At 44.6% G+C, this 15651-nt stretch overlaps 1 protein-coding gene across 2 annotated transcripts in view; it reads right to left on the reverse strand.

Moving 5' to 3' along the window:
- The window catches only part of LOC125485406, a 91291-nt gene that overhangs the window by 74163 nt on the left and 1477 nt on the right, over window positions 1–15651 (reverse strand). For both annotated transcript variants that reach the window (XM_048608057.1, XM_048608056.1), the window contains exon 2: window positions 11109–11233. In XM_048608057.1, the coding sequence (XP_048464014.1) occupies window positions 11109–11233 (125 nt within the window). The remainder of the gene's footprint in view (window positions 1–11108; window positions 11234–15651) is intronic.

Below are 15651 nucleotides of genomic sequence, written 5' to 3' on the forward strand. Positions count from 1 at the left end.
GTAAAGATGAGGTATTGGGGACCGGGGAATTGGAAGTTCTGGAGGAAGTGGAGGGCGTGGGTGGTGTCACGGACGTAGGTAGGGAGTTCCTGGACCAAGGGGGGAGAAAATGGAGTCAAAATAGGTGGAGATAAGTTCGGTGGGGCAGGAGCAGGCGGAGACAATGGGTCGACCAGGGCAGTCAGGTTTGTGGATTTTGGGAAGGAGATGGAAGCAGGCGGTGCGGGGTTGGGGAACAATGAGGTTGGAGGCTGTGGGTGGGAGGTCACCTGAACTGATGAGGTTGTGGATGGTTTGGGAGATGATGGTTTGGTGGTCGGGGTGGGGTCATGATCAAGGGGGCGGTAGGAGGAGGTGTCGGAGAGTTGGCATCTGGCTCCCCTCCCCCTACCACATCCCAAAACCAGTCCAGCTCGTCCCTGCCTCCCTAACCTGTCCTTCCTCCCACCTATCCTCTCCTCCCACCTCAAGACCCACCCCCATCTCCTACTTATTAACCTCATCCTGCCCCCTTGACCTGTCCGTCCTCCCTGGACTGACCTATCTCCTCCCTAACTCCCCACCTACACTCACCTTTACTGGCCCCATCCCCGCCTCTTTGACCTGTCTGTCTCCTCTCCACCTATCTTCTCCTTTATCCATCTTCTATCGGCTCTCCCCCTCTCTCCCTATTTATTTCAGAACCCCCTTCCCCTCCCCCATTTCTGAAGAAGGGTCTTGGCCCGAAACATCAGCTTTCCTGCTCCTCTGATGCTGCTTGGCCTGCTGTGTTCATCCAGTTCTACACCTTGTTGTCTCGGATTCTCCAGCATCTGCAGTTCTGACTATCTCTGATAGAAACTGTATATAGGCAATAAGTAGCAGGTCTAAATAAGGATTAGGAATCGGTGCAGGCTTGGTGTGTCAAAGGGCCTTTTCCTGTGCTGTATTGTATCGTATATATTAATATCTTACTATTCAAGAGCAAGAACACAAAACATCCAGAACATTACAGGGAACTGACTGCACAACATGAAGATTCATAGAGTCATGGAGATATACAGCATGGAAACAGACCCTTCGGTCCAACCCGTTCATGCCGACCAGATATCCTTTATAAACCTAGTCCCATTTGCCAGCATTTGGCCCATATCCCTCTAAACCATTCCTATTGATATACCCATCCAGATGCCTTTTAAATGTTGTATTTGTACCAGCCTCCGCCACATCCTCTGGCAGCTCATTCCACACACGCACCACCCTCTGCGTGAAAAAGTTTCCCTTTCTGTCCTGTTTAAATCTTTCCCCTCTCACCTTAAACCTATGCTCCCTAGTTTTGGACTTATCCACCCCAAGGAAAAGACCTTGTCTATTTACCCTATCCATGGCCCTCATGATTTTATCAACCGCTATAAGGTCACCCCTCAGCCTCCAACGCTCCAGAGAAAATAGCCCCAGCCTATTTGGTAGCACCTCACCCCCCCCCACCCCCCCAACCCCCCCACCACCCACAGCTCAAGCCCTCAAACCCTGGCAACCTCCTTCTAAATCTTTTCTGAACTGTTTCTAGTTTCACAACATCCTTCCTAAAGAGGGAGACCAGAATTGAATCATCATCATCATAGAATCCCTACAGTGTGGAAACAGGCCCTTCAGCCCAACAAATCCACACTGACCCATCCACCTATAACCCACCTAATCAACACATCCCTGGACACTATCGGCAGTTTAGCATGGCCAATCCACTTAGCCTGCACATCTTTGGACTGTGGGAGGAAACTGGAGCACCCGGAGGAAACCCACACAGACACAGAGAGAATGTGCAAACTCCACACAAAGTGGAATCGAACCCAGGTCCCTGGTGCTGTGAGCAGCAGTGCTAACCACTGAGCCACTGAGCCACCATGCCACCCGCATGCTGAATTGCATGCAGTATTCCAAAAATGGCCGAACCAATGTCCTGTACAGCCGCAACATGCCCTCCCAACTCCTATAATCAGTGCCCTGACAAATGAAGAAATTGAGTAGTTAATCTACACACAACATTCTGTTCGTCAACTCTGTCTATATCTCCTCTATCAATGATCGATTTCTAGTCTCACCTTCTCTGACAATTACGTTTACTATTCTATCCCTTTATCAACTACCGGTATCTGTCTATGTATTCTGACTGGTGCTTGCGATTATGATGGCTGTGTTTACTCTGTGTGTGTTGTACAACCACAATCCCTACATTGGGAAATGTTACACTGAGCCTTGGTGCTAATTTTCTCTTGATCTTCAGGCATTGTCCGTAGCAATTGTGTGTTCCATAGCTGAGCTATCAAACTCTTTTGAGGAGAGATTAAATTGGTTAGGACTATATTCACTGGAGTTGAGAAGAATAAAGGAGGATCTGACAGAGACGTATAAAATTCTAACAGGACCAGACAGCAGAATGCAGGAAGGATGTTCCCAATGACCAGGGAATCCAGAACCAGGGGGGTCACAGTCTAAGGATACAGGGTAGGCCATTGAGGACTGAAATGAGGAGACGTTTCTTCACCCAGAGAGTGGTCAGGCTGTGGAATTCTCTGCCAAAGAAAAGGAGTCAGATATAGTTCTTAGAGGGAAAGGCATCAAAGGGTATGGGGAGAAAGCAGGAACATCAAGAACTGAGCTGGATGATCAGTCATGATCATACTGAATGGCAGAGCAGGTGCAAAGGGCCAAATGGCCTAACCCTACTCTTATTTTCTATGTTTCTATGTTTCAACCCTGAACATTTGGTTAGTTTCTTGCTTGGGAATAATTAATGTCCAATAATCCAAGTCCCAAGCTAGATATAGATCAATAAAGTAAATAGATACATTAGATCTTCTAATTGAAGAGCACAAGGATTTGATTCCAGTGCCTTGTCTCGAGTTGCCAAGTTAGAAGTCATTCGCTGATTGCTTTTGTGAATGGCTTGCCCATTATCCATGCCCCTCATGATTTTGTAAACCTCTATAAGGTCACCCCGCAGCCTCCAACACTTCAGGGAAATTAGCCCCAGCCTATTCAGCCTCTCCCTGTAGCTCAAACCCATCTCTAATTGCTCAGAAAGCATATCCAGTAATCTTTTAACACTATACTTTATTTATTTGTGAGCATTGCTGGCTAGGCCAGCATTTATTTCCCATCCCTAATTACCCAGAGGGCAGTTAAGAGTTAACCACTGTGGTGATTGGAACCAGGGTGACCTCATTGACTACAAGCTTGTTGATTGGGGTTGTTAACCTGGGCTAATCAGGAAATCCCTGGCTGACCAAAATAACCAGGACATTATAATCTCTGCAGTTCAGGCAATGACTCCGGGCTGTCTGCCCACAGCCAGTGTATTGATGCACTCGTAAAGTAAAGGGTGACTTGGTGATGGGATACTGGCCTCTGTGCCTTGTTTCAGTCTGTAGGCCCCAGCCTGAGACTGTATGTGTGGACCGAGTCTCCATGTATAGACTGGGCCTTCGAGCGTGTAGATCGACAGCTGTGAGTGTGGATCAACAGCTGTGCTTGTAGGGTGAGAGCTTAACGTGAAGGCCGAAAGCATTGTGTGTGACGTTATTGAGCTCCAGACCTCAGGCTTCACGTGAATGCATTGCCATCCATTTTTACTATTGGAGAAAAACAAACTGAAACAAGCTTTCTTTTTGAAAGAGTTCAATAATTTGGATTATCAAACGTAACAAGTTTGATCTTCTCAGTATAACTTGAATTGTATTTAATGAAATGTAAGTTATTTGTTCAAGATTTTCTTTGATCTTATTTTGTAAATGCAAATAAAAAAAAATCAAGGAGATCAGAATCTCCTCAGTTCAGGAGGACTAACTCCAAGCTGGCTGGTTACAGCCAGTGTACTGTGCACAAGTAAATGAAGGGTAATTTGGTGATGGGATACCAGCCTCTGTGCAGTTATTTCAGTGACAACGAGAGTGGGATGTGCCTGAAGAACATTTGCTTGGAAGAGTCATCTTGGAGTTGGGATAAGCATTTCTGGCATCATGCCTTTATTTGGGAAGCTTGACTCATTTGATCCTGCCTTTGAAGACTGGGCCCAGTATGTGGAAAGAATGCAGTATTTCTTCTGAGCAAATGACATTGGGGCAGATGAAAAAGCAATAAATAATCCTTTTGACTGCATGTGAACTCACAGCATTCTCGGCTATAAGGGGCTTAACTTTCCCAGAGACACCAGACACTAAAACCTTCGGAGAGTTGATGGAGTTGGTTAAGGAATATTATAACCCCAAACTTCCTCTAATTCTGAGATGCTATCCATTTAATTTGTCTGTTAGAGAACTGGGGGAGTCTGTATCGGGATTTTTGACAAGAATGGGGTGACTGGCAGTGGCATGTGATTTTGGGTTAACCCTGATTGAGATGCTGAGAGACCTTTTGGGATTTGGGATTAATGACATAACCATGCAGAAGTGCCTACTAGCTGAGGCCCAACTGGACTTCAAACAGGCACTACAACTGGTGTCATTAGAAAATGCTGCCAGTGGAGCTTGGGAGCTAAGGGGCATACCAATGGAAGTGGACACCCTCACCTGTCAGACTGAGCTTGGGGAGCACTATTTGAGTGTAGGCACTCATAGACCCTCAGGCAGGGCATAGTCTGAGCAGAGGGGTCCTAGGCCAGTCCCCAGCAGAACCCCACAACAAATCTGAGCCTCAGTCGATCCCAGCATAGCTGTATCTGTGGTTGCAGAATCTGTCTTTAACAAGATTCACTTGGGACTCCAATCCTTATGTTAGCACAAGACTTCAGCCAGACTGAGAACATACACTGGGGGAACCATTGCAGATTAGGGTACGACTTAGGTCCCAGGCTCTTATGAAAAGCAGTTGGTGCAGTTACCACTGATGTTAGTAAAAGGAATTGGTTGGGAAGGACTCACCTGGGTTCGCTCAATGTTTTTTTGATTAGAAAATGGCTGCCTCAGTGAAGTCCTAGTGAAATACCCAGGAGTATTTCAGGAAGGACTTGGGACTATCAAGGAGGCCATAACTGCTTCACATATTGGCCAGGAAGCAATTCTGAGATTTTGCAAGGCCCACCCAGTGCCATTTGCCTTGCAGGCTAAAGTAGAAGCTGAAATCAGGAGACTGGAGCGTGAAGGAATCATCAAACCAGAGCAGGTTGTAGAATGGGCTGCACCAGTCGTACCGATTCCGAAGCCTGATGGGTCGGTTCGCCTTTGTGGGGATCTTAAGCAAACGGTAAACCGTTTCTCACAGCTGGATAAATACCCGATCCCTCACATACAGCACTTGTATGCAAACTTGGCAGGGGGGCTGTCCTTTACAAAGCCAGACATGAGCCATGCCTACCTGCAATTGCGACTGGACGAGGAATCCCAGAAGTACTCTACAATTAATACCCATAAGGGGTTATATCATTATACAAGACTGACATTTGGGATATCATCAGCCTGCACCCCTTTCCAGCGGACACTGGAGAACATTTTACAGGAGCTACCCCAGGTTGTCATTTATCTGGATGATGTGCTAATAACAGGGAAGACCAATGAAGAGCACTTGGAGAACTTGGACATAGTGCTTAAACAATTCTCCCAGACGGGCATTCACCTTAGATGGGAAAAATGTGTGCTCCAGGCGTTCCAAGTGACCTATTTGGGTCACTGAGACAACAAAACCGGGTTACACCCGTTGGAAGAGAAAGTGAGGGCGATCAAAGGAGCCCCAGCTCCAACATCTGTACTGGAGTTTGGGTTTATCCTTGGGTTAGTGAATCATTACGGAAAATTCACACATAATTTGGTCTCCATCTTGGCACCCTTACACCTGCTGTTGAGAAAGGGTCAGCCTCGGAAATGGTCGCGTCACCAAGAAGCAGCCTTTAGGGAAGTGAAAAAGCAGCTTTCGTCATCTAAGGTGTAGGCCCACTCTGATCCAAAGTGAGAGGTACTGCTGACATGCAATGCCTCCCCGTACGGTACCGACATAGCCTTGGCTCACCAGTGGCCCAATGGAGAGGAATGCCTGATAGCATATGCTTCCCAAACTTTGGCTGATGCCAAATGCAAATATGCCCAGTTAGAGATGGAAGGTTTGGCGGTCATCTTTGGTGTGAGGAAGTTCAGCCAGTACTGTTAACGGACGAGAATTTGTCAAGATGGTGCCACCTATAGCTTCCAGTAGAATTCAGCATTAGGCCCTTATTCTCAGTGTGTACAAGTACAATTTAGAACACAAGCAGGAAGCCAAGTGGCTAATGCAGATGCCTTGAGCTGCCTCCCACTGGCAGATACTCCACCCATGGTGACCCCCTCCCCCAGAAGAGCCCATTTTGGTTTTAAACTTTCTGGACCCTTTCCAGTCACCGCTGACAATATCCGACTGTGGACATAAAATGATCCTATCCTAGCAAAACTAGAACAGCTGGTGGTAATGTGGGAAACAGAAGGGCCATCGCACCCCAGATTGAAACCTTTCCGGACCCAGCAAGACCAGATCATCTTGGACAACGGCATATTACTGTGGGGAGCAAGAGCGATTGTCCCAAGTAAAGTTTGCTGCCAGATACTGGCCAAACTCCACCAGTGTCATCCAAGGGTTTTCCAAGATGAAGATGCCAACAAGAAGATATGTCTGGTGGCTGGGGTTGATGCCAACGTAGCTGGGTTGGTGGGGCAGTGCCCAGAGTGCCAACAAGGACAAAAATTGCAACAACCAGCACCCCCACATTCATGGGAATGGCCAGAGAAACCCTGGACTCGGTTGCATGTCAACTATGTCGGTCCTTTCATGGGCTCAGTGTTCCTGGTCATTGTGGATGCCCATTCAAAGTGGTTGGACATGCATAATGTCCATTCAGCAAACACAGGGGTGATGATTGAGAAGCTGTGAGCATTGCTCATGATATAGGGAGGTATATTTCCTAAAGTCCAAAGGCATTCAGCACATAAGGACAGCTCCATACCATCCATTGTCCAATGGTCTAGTGGAAAGAGTGGTCCAAACACTGAAGGCACGCTTAAAGAAGCATCAACCGATACCAAACTGTTCCATTCCTGTTTGATCATAGGACCACCCCACACGCAACAATAGGGAGAGCTCAAAATGTTAGCTTACTGTCTCACTATGGACACTGTCTGACCCACTGTGATGTCCAGCATTTGTTGTTTTCAGTTCAAATGCTTGTTCCAATGCTGCCTTGAAATTGTTATCTTTTCAATTCTATGAACTTTGTGAATTTTTGTTTGTAATCTCCCTAGTTTGTTTTTTTTTAGAAACAGGAATTGTATTCACTATTTCCTAATCATCTAATACTGTCCAAATGTTCAATGAACCTTTAAACACAGCTCCCTTACTCTCTCCTCATGTCCTGAAGTGCTCTTGGAATCATTCCATCTGACCCAGGTGCCTTATAAATATTCAGCCACCCAGCATTTTAATTAGCATTTTGTTACTAATCCTTCCTTTCTTTACGAAGCTTCGATCATTTCCTTGGCTGGCAACCAGTGAGCAGGCTGTTCAACTGTTTCCTATAACAGCTATTGAGGAAGATCATTTGGAATGGCCACCCTTTTATGTCCCTCTCCAATTGTCTCCTTTCCCTTTCTCCAATGTTTAGAAACGATTCACTGTTTCATACTTTTCCAACTTGGAACACATCCCAAACAGTCAAATTCCACTGGGCAAGATTCAGGAGACTTTGAAAAGCATGTGTATATCTGTATACATGTGTGCACGTGTGTCTGTATATGTGTTTGTATTTATGTGTGTTTCTGTATATGTGTATGTTTGTGTCTTTCTGTACATCCATACACATGTTTGTGTGTTTAGGAGTGTGTATTTATCTATACTTCTATACATATGCATGTGTGCATGTGTCATGTAGTTACGTGCATGTGTGTGTGGTCATGTGAATGTGTGTGTGAGTGTGCATATCTGTAAATACGTGTGTGTATGTGTGTGTGTGTGTTTGTACATAATATGTATGCATGTGTGTATACAAGTGATGTATAAATTGATGTGCAAACAAAGCAAGGGTGATATGAGAGAAAACATTTTCACACAGCAAGTAGTTAAGAGTCTGGAATGCACAGCCTGGAAACTGTGGTGAAGGCAGGTTCAAATGAGACATTCAAGAGGTGATTCTTTGGATAGAAAGGCTGAGCACGGATATGGGGGAAAGGCAGGAGACTGGCACTGGTATAGAAATGGTGTGGGTACGATTACCAAATGCATTGTAATAATTGAAATTTTTTTTCTTTTATTCATATGTGGAATGAGGGCGTCACTGGCCAGGCAGCAGTTATTGCCCATCTCTAATTGCCCAGAGGGCAGTTAAGAGTCAACCACACTGCTGTGGGTCTGGAGTCACGTTTAGTCCAGACCAGGTAAGGATGGCAGTTTCCTTTCCTAAAGGACATTAGTGAACCAGATGGGCTTTTCCTGACAATCAACACTGGATACATGGTCATCATTAGACTCTTAACTCCAGATATTTATTGAATTCAAATCCCACCATCTGCCGTGGCAGCATTCAAACCCAGGTCCCCAGAACATTAGAGACAACAAGGTGCTGAGCTGGATGAACACAGCAGGCCAAGCAGCATCATTTTTGCTGCTAGGCCTGCTGTGTTCATCCAGCTCTGCACCTTGTTGTCTCGGATTCTCCAGCATCTGCAGTTCCTACTATCTCCCCAGAACATTATCTTGGTCTCTGGGTTAACAATCCAGTGACAATACCACTTGGCCATTGCCTCCCTGATGTATGTGTACTTTCGGTTCTGTGTGTGAATGCGTGCGAGTAAGTTAGGTGTATGAACATGTATAGATGCACATCCATGTTGTATAAAGAAAGCCAGTTGAAAGAGAAGCAAAGTACGATGGGATGTAGGAAAGGACAATAAATACAACAACAGATGGGTAAATGAGCTGTCTCAGGGGATCAAGTGATTCATTGTGACTAATGGTCTGTTGGAATACAGACAGAATCCCATCACATAACCAGAGCCCAATATTCTACTCAAACAATTGGGGACAACACGTGTGTAATAAGAGAGCAAACACAAGGCCAGGCTGAAACCAGGCTTTAGTGATAAACTGTACAGGATCAGTCTGCTGTACTGCGGGCTATTTCTCATGCTGCAGTTAAGCTGTAGCATTTACCTCAGATTTCATTTTCGGGGAAATCTCTGTATTAAAGTGGACTAGGGTATGGCAGAAATCACAATGCATATCTGTCAGCTTCTGGATACAGTCTGTCTTGTAGTAAGTCACATAGAGCATCCTTAGAAGATAAATGATGAAAAGCTGCTGGAACATGTTCAGAAGAATTCAAAAATTAAAAACAGAATTAAATATCAGATTTCTCAATTGCTGCTGCCAGGAGTTAAAAGTGTTTCAATACTAGTCTATGCTGTTGCCACATTAGAGAAAATAAAGGTAGACTTGTGTTTAGATAGTACCTTTAACAGTCTCAGGACATTGTAAAACTTTTGAAGTGTAGTCTATGTAGCAGCCAAATAGCACACAGCAAGCATCCACGATTATTAATGAGATAAACGCAGAGGATGCAGAAGGTGTGGCAGCATCCGGAGAGAGAGAAATAGAGTTAAAGTTTTGAGTCTGATATAATTCTTCTTCAGAACACATCTCAGTTTTTTGAAGATGAGGAAAACAGACAGTTATTCAGTTTTAGGCGTTTTATTGGAAGGTAAAATGGGCATAAGGCACCAGGGAGAACCTGCCTGCTCATCTTAGAAAGTTTAGCAATAGGATCTTTTACATCAAGTAGAGATGCCAGGTGGAGTCAGAGATTATTAGCTTTGCAAAGAATGGCACCTGTGTCAGTGCAGCATTCTGGCAGTGCTGCATTAGGAATACCAACCTGGATTATGTACGATTCTCCACAGTTGGATTGAACCCACAGCCTTCTGTTCCAGAGGCAAAAGAAAAAGCATGAACCAGAATAGGGAATTACTCATTCCCAAAAATATGTGGTGGGAAAAAATTGGTCAAACATATGGCAGGCATGATGACTCAGCAGTTAGCATAGCTGCCTCACAGCACCAGGGACTCGGGTTCAATTGCACCCTCAGGTGACAGTGTGTGTGGAGTTTGCATGTTCTCTCTGCGTCTGTGTGGGTTTCCTTCCGGTGCTCCGGTTTCCTCCCACAGTCCAAAGATGTGCAGGCTAGGTGGGTTGCTCATAATGTCCAGGGATGTGCAGGTTAGGTGGGTTAGCCATGGAAAATGCAGGGTTACAGGGATTGGTGGGTCTGGGTGGGATGCTGTTTGAAAAGTTGGCATGGACTTCATGAGCTGAATGACAGCTTCCACACTGTAGACATTCTACAACTTAGATAGTCATAGAGTCATACAACACAGAAATAGACCCTTCCGTCCTACCAGTCCAAGCTGAACAGAATCCCAAACTAAACTAGTCCCATCTGCCTACTCCTGGCCCATATCCCTCCAAACCTTTACTATTCATATATCCATCCAAATGTCTTTTAAAGGTTGTAATTGTACCCGCATGCACCACCTCATCAGGAATTTCATTCCACACACAAACCACCCTTGGTGTAATAAAAAAACTTAAGAGGCAAATTTAAATCTCTCTCCTCTCACTTTGAAAATGTGCCCCTAGTCTCACCAATGTCCGGTACAACCTCAACGTAACCTCCCAACTCCTATATTCAAAGGACTGAGTATTTAAGGCAAGTCTGCCGAACACCTTTTGAACTGCCCTGTCTATATGTGACACAAACTTTAAAGAATTATGTACCTGCACCCTGGGTCCCTTGGTTCTACAACACTACCTAAGGTCCTACCATTAATTGCATAACCCTTGTTTGTTGTACCAAAATGCAATATATCACATTTATCCACATTGAACTCCATCTGCCATTTTTCAGTCCTTTGCATTCAGAGGAAAAGACAATTATTAAAAGAGAAATAAACCTGTCAAATTAACAATCAAAAATCATAAGTGCAAATATTATGGTTTAATTTCCCTGATGAGAATCTTGCTGAAAACCAGTTTTGATATGCTCATAAAATGTGGCTTTCATTAAATGGATTACATTGATTGCGTATCCTTTTATCAGGAGAAAATGTGACTTGTGTTTTACCTTGTTGTTTAATGGATCACTCATCATTGTCTGACTGTTTTGACGCATGTCTTCCTGATTACTCTGATGGGCTGGCCCCGGTTTACATTCTGAAGAATTGCCAGATGGATGTTGAGCTGAGAAGCCTGTCAGGAAAAGATGATAAATTACTCACAGCACCATGCTTTTCTGTCATGACTGCCAACAGACCTGGCAGGTTGGTAACAGCTCCGTAAGTCAGTGAGACACAGATACAGAGACAGACAGACAGAGAGACACGGAGACACAGAGACAGAGAGACACAGAGACAGAAATAGAGAGATACAGAGACAACGAGTGATGGTAAAAGGACATTAGCCCATTCCTTCTCTGATGGGAAACTTTAGCCACTCTCTTATTGTCATTTAGTTTTTCATTTCCTTTTGTTTAAACTGCGTGATGGCGTGGAATATTAGGAGATACTTTAGAAACTGATAACTGTTAGCCATAACTCAGCAGGTAGTACTCTCATCAGCAGGCCATAAGGCCAATCATTGATCATTTTTAAAGATTCGATTGATGGGATGTTGGTGTCAGTGGCTAGGCCTTCATTTATGCCCATCCCTAACTGCCAGCCAATGGGGAACTGCCTTCTCCAACCACTGTAATCTGGTTGGTGGAGGGAGACCCACAATACGGACAGGGAAAGAACTTCAGGATTCTGACCCCGCGACACTGAAGGATATATATATTTCCAAGTCAGGATGGTGAGTGGCTTGGAGGGGAACTTGCAGGGGGTGGTGTTCCCATGTATCTTCTGCCCTTGTCCTTCTAGATGGTAGAGGTCATATAAGTTCACAAAGTGCTGTGGAAGGAGCTTTGGGGAGTTGAGGCAGTACATTTTGTAGAGAGCACACATTGCTGCTCCTGAATGTCGGTGGGCGTGGGAGCAGATGTTTGACAAGGTGGGTGGGCTGCTAATGAAGTTGTCTGCTTTGTTCTCTGTGTTAGCATAGTCCATCCAACCCTAGCACCCCTCCCTTTCTTACAGCACCTTTCTATTGAAGCGCAGGAGATGCGGCACCTTCTCTTTTACCACCTCTCTGCTCACTGTCCAAGGCCCAACACTCCTTCAGAGTGAAGCAGGGATTGCATGTACTTCTTACGATTCAGTCTACCATATCCACTGCTTACAAGGTGGTCTCCTCTACACAGAGCAAACCAAAAGCAGACTGGCTGAATTGTTTTGTAAAAAACATGTGCTCTGTCTACCACAAACCTGAGCCTCCAGTGGCCTGTCATTTTAGGTCTACTGCTAGTATCTCTGTCCTTGGCTTGCTGCACTGTTACAGTGAGGATCAGCATTAGCTTGAGAAACAGCAGCCCATTTTTCAATTGGGCACTTTTCTCCAGCCCTCTGGACTCAACAATATGTTCATAAATTTCATACACGATCTCTTTCCACATTTTGATTCCTTTTTGTTTGCATATTTCTCCACCAGCTACAACAAACACTCTCTTCTCCTCCTCTTTTGGTAGCTGACGCTTTTCCTCACACTTTTCAAAATCTCACGAGCCCCCAGTCAGGAGTCCAGAACCAGGGGTCACAGTCTAAGCACACGGGGTAGGCCATTTAGGACTAAGATGAGAAGAAATGCCTTCGCTCAGAAAGTGGGGAGCCTGTGGAATTCCCTGTCACAGAAAGTGATTGAAGTCAAAATATTGGCTGATTTCAAGAAGGAGTTAGATATAGTGAAGGCATGAAAGAGTATTGGGGAGAAAGCAGGAACAAGGAACTGAGCTGGGTGATCAGCCATGACCATATTGTATGGCGGAACAGGTTCAATGGGCTGAATGGCCTACTCCTGCTCCTATTTTCTATGTTTCTATGTTTTAAGAGAATGAAATAAAAGATACATCAATAGTTCAAAAAAGTAATTACATATTCATTCTTGAAACATCTGTAATAATGGAAGTCTGAGGGAATGAGATTCCACACTTGGAAAAGTTAATGTTCAGTACCAGAGAGGTAGTGTAGCAGCAATTAATTATAATCATGTCATTTAATGCATACTCAGAGTGAAATGAAGAGGCCCTAACTTTCTGTGGTGAGTTCATACTCCATCTCTGAATGGCAGTACACAGACACAATGCCTTTTAATAAACCTGAATGGGGAAACAAATGGCAAGGTGCCATTTCTGTGCTGTTTATGGTGGCTCAATGCAGCTCAGTGACTTGCAGACTTAGAGTTTAACTACAGTGTGTGTTCACTAGACATCACTGACAATGTCCACAGTATTAATGATCACTTTTGTTAGCCTCATTGCTATTTTCCTGAAAAGTCATGACCAATGTTAAGAACTCACTCAGACCCAGCTTCTGTAACTCAGCCAGGAAGGTGGCAAAAATGTCACAAATCTGAATAAATCACAGTCACAGAGCAGTTTGGAGGAAATTCCTGGAGAAATTATTATTCTGTTGCTGAAGAGTAAATGTATGACTCTTTAAAATTCTAACCACTTCTGAATAATCATCGAGTGAGTTGGTACAGGGATAGAGGAAGGCGGTGAAGATATTCTGGCTCTGATATTTACTGTAACTGAGATGTTCCCTTCGCATTATTTTGAAAAGTAACACAGAAATTTGAAGGGTCACAGTTGCAATTCTGCAGAAAAACAGGACTGGCAAAAGATGCAAGCTGATATATTGTCTTTCAAGAGACTGAATTTCGCCAGGCACAAGAATCACATAACTAGGGCTGTGGATATGGCTTTAACTAAATAGTGAGGGCATGGATTGAGTTGTATGGAAAATTATGGAAAAGGATAAAGGTGGGGGAGGCTCAGCAGAGGTTATTAAAGTTTCTAGAACAAGTAATAGGACAGAAAGTGTGGAAAAGGGGACAACTATGAAAAGGGGGACAGTCTACACAGGACTTACGGTGTTGTACTTAAATGCATGTAGTGTATGAAACAAGGTAAATGAGCTTGTAGTGCAGATTGAAATTGGCAGGAACGATGTTGTGGGTGTCACAGAGATGTGGCTGCAAGGGGTTCAGGGCTGGGAATTAAATATCCAAGGATACATGTCCTATCGCAGGGACAGAGAGATGGGCAGGGGGTGGGGGGTGGGGGTGGTGCAGGGAGGGGAGGAACCTTGTTAGTAAGAAATGAAATGAAATCGGTATCAAGAAGTGATATAGTCAGAAGGCGTGGAATCTGCCTGGGTAAAGTTGAGGAACTGCGAAGGGTAAAAGGCCCTGATGGGAAAGGCCTCCTAGTAGTCGTCAGGGGAAGAAAATAAGTCAGGAGATAGAAAAGGAATGTAAGGGAGGCACTATTACAATAATCATGGCAGACTTCTACATGCAGGTGCTCTTAGAAAATCAGTTTCGTAGCAGGTCTCAAGACAAAGAATTTGTGGAATGGCTGCAAGATGGTGTTTTCAAGCAGCTTGTGGTATAGCCCACTTAGGAACAGGCAATTTTGGATTTGGTGAGGCAGACTTGATTAGGCAGCTGAAGGTGAAGGAACCCTTAGGGGACAGTGACCATAATATGATAGAATTGACCCTACAGTTTGAGGGGGAGAAGCTGGAATCAGATGTAACGGTATTACAATTCAGTAAAAGTAACTTCCAAGACATGAGGGAGGAGCTAGCTAGAGTTGACTGGAAGGAGAGCCTATCAGGGAAGACGGTGGAGCAGCAATGGCAGGAGTTTCTGGGGGTAATTCAGGAGGCACAACAGAAATACATCCCAAGGAAGAAGAAACATACTAAGGGGAGGACAAGGCAACTGTGGCTGACATGGGAAGTCAGGGGCAGCATAAATGCAAAAGGAAAAACATACAATATGGTGAAGATTTGTAGGAAACCAGAGGATTGTGAAACCTTTAAAACCCAGCACAAGACAATTCAAAAGCAATAACAGAGAAGAAGATGAAATATGAGAGTAAACTAGCTAGTGTTAAAGAAGACAGCAAGAGCTTTTTTAAAATATATAAAAGGTAAGGAAGAGGCAAGACTGGACATTGCAGCACTGGAAAATGAGGCTGGAGAAGTAGCAATGGGGAACAAAGAAATGGCAGAGGAACTGAATTGGTACTTTGCATCAGTTTTCACAGTGGAAGACACCAACAGCATAGCAGAACTTCAAGAGAGTCAAGGGGCAGAGGTGAGTGGGTGGCCATCACTAAGGAGAAGGTGCTGGGGGAGCTGAAATGTCTTGAAGGTGGATAAATAACCTGGACCAGATGGACAACACCCCAAAGTTCTGAAGGAAATAGCTGAGGAGATTGTAGAGGCATTGGTTGTGATCTTTCAGGAATCACTGGAGTCAGGGAGGGTCCCAAAGGACTGCAAAACGGCTAATGTAATAGCCCTGTTTTAGAAGGGTGGGAGGCTGAAGACAAGAAACTATAGGCTGGTTAGCCTGACCTCAGTTATTGCTAAGATTTTAGAGTCCATTATTATGGATGAGACTGGAGAGAACTTGGAAGTGCGTGGTAAAATAGGGCTGAGTCAGCACAGCTTTGTCAAAGGGAATTCATGCTTGACAAATCTGTTGAAATTTTTTGAGGAGAT

This window comes from Rhincodon typus, chromosome 18 (assembly GCF_021869965.1).
Source record: "Rhincodon typus isolate 14 chromosome 18, sRhiTyp1.1, whole genome shotgun sequence".
Taxonomy (NCBI): domain Eukaryota; kingdom Metazoa; phylum Chordata; class Chondrichthyes; order Orectolobiformes; family Rhincodontidae; genus Rhincodon; species Rhincodon typus.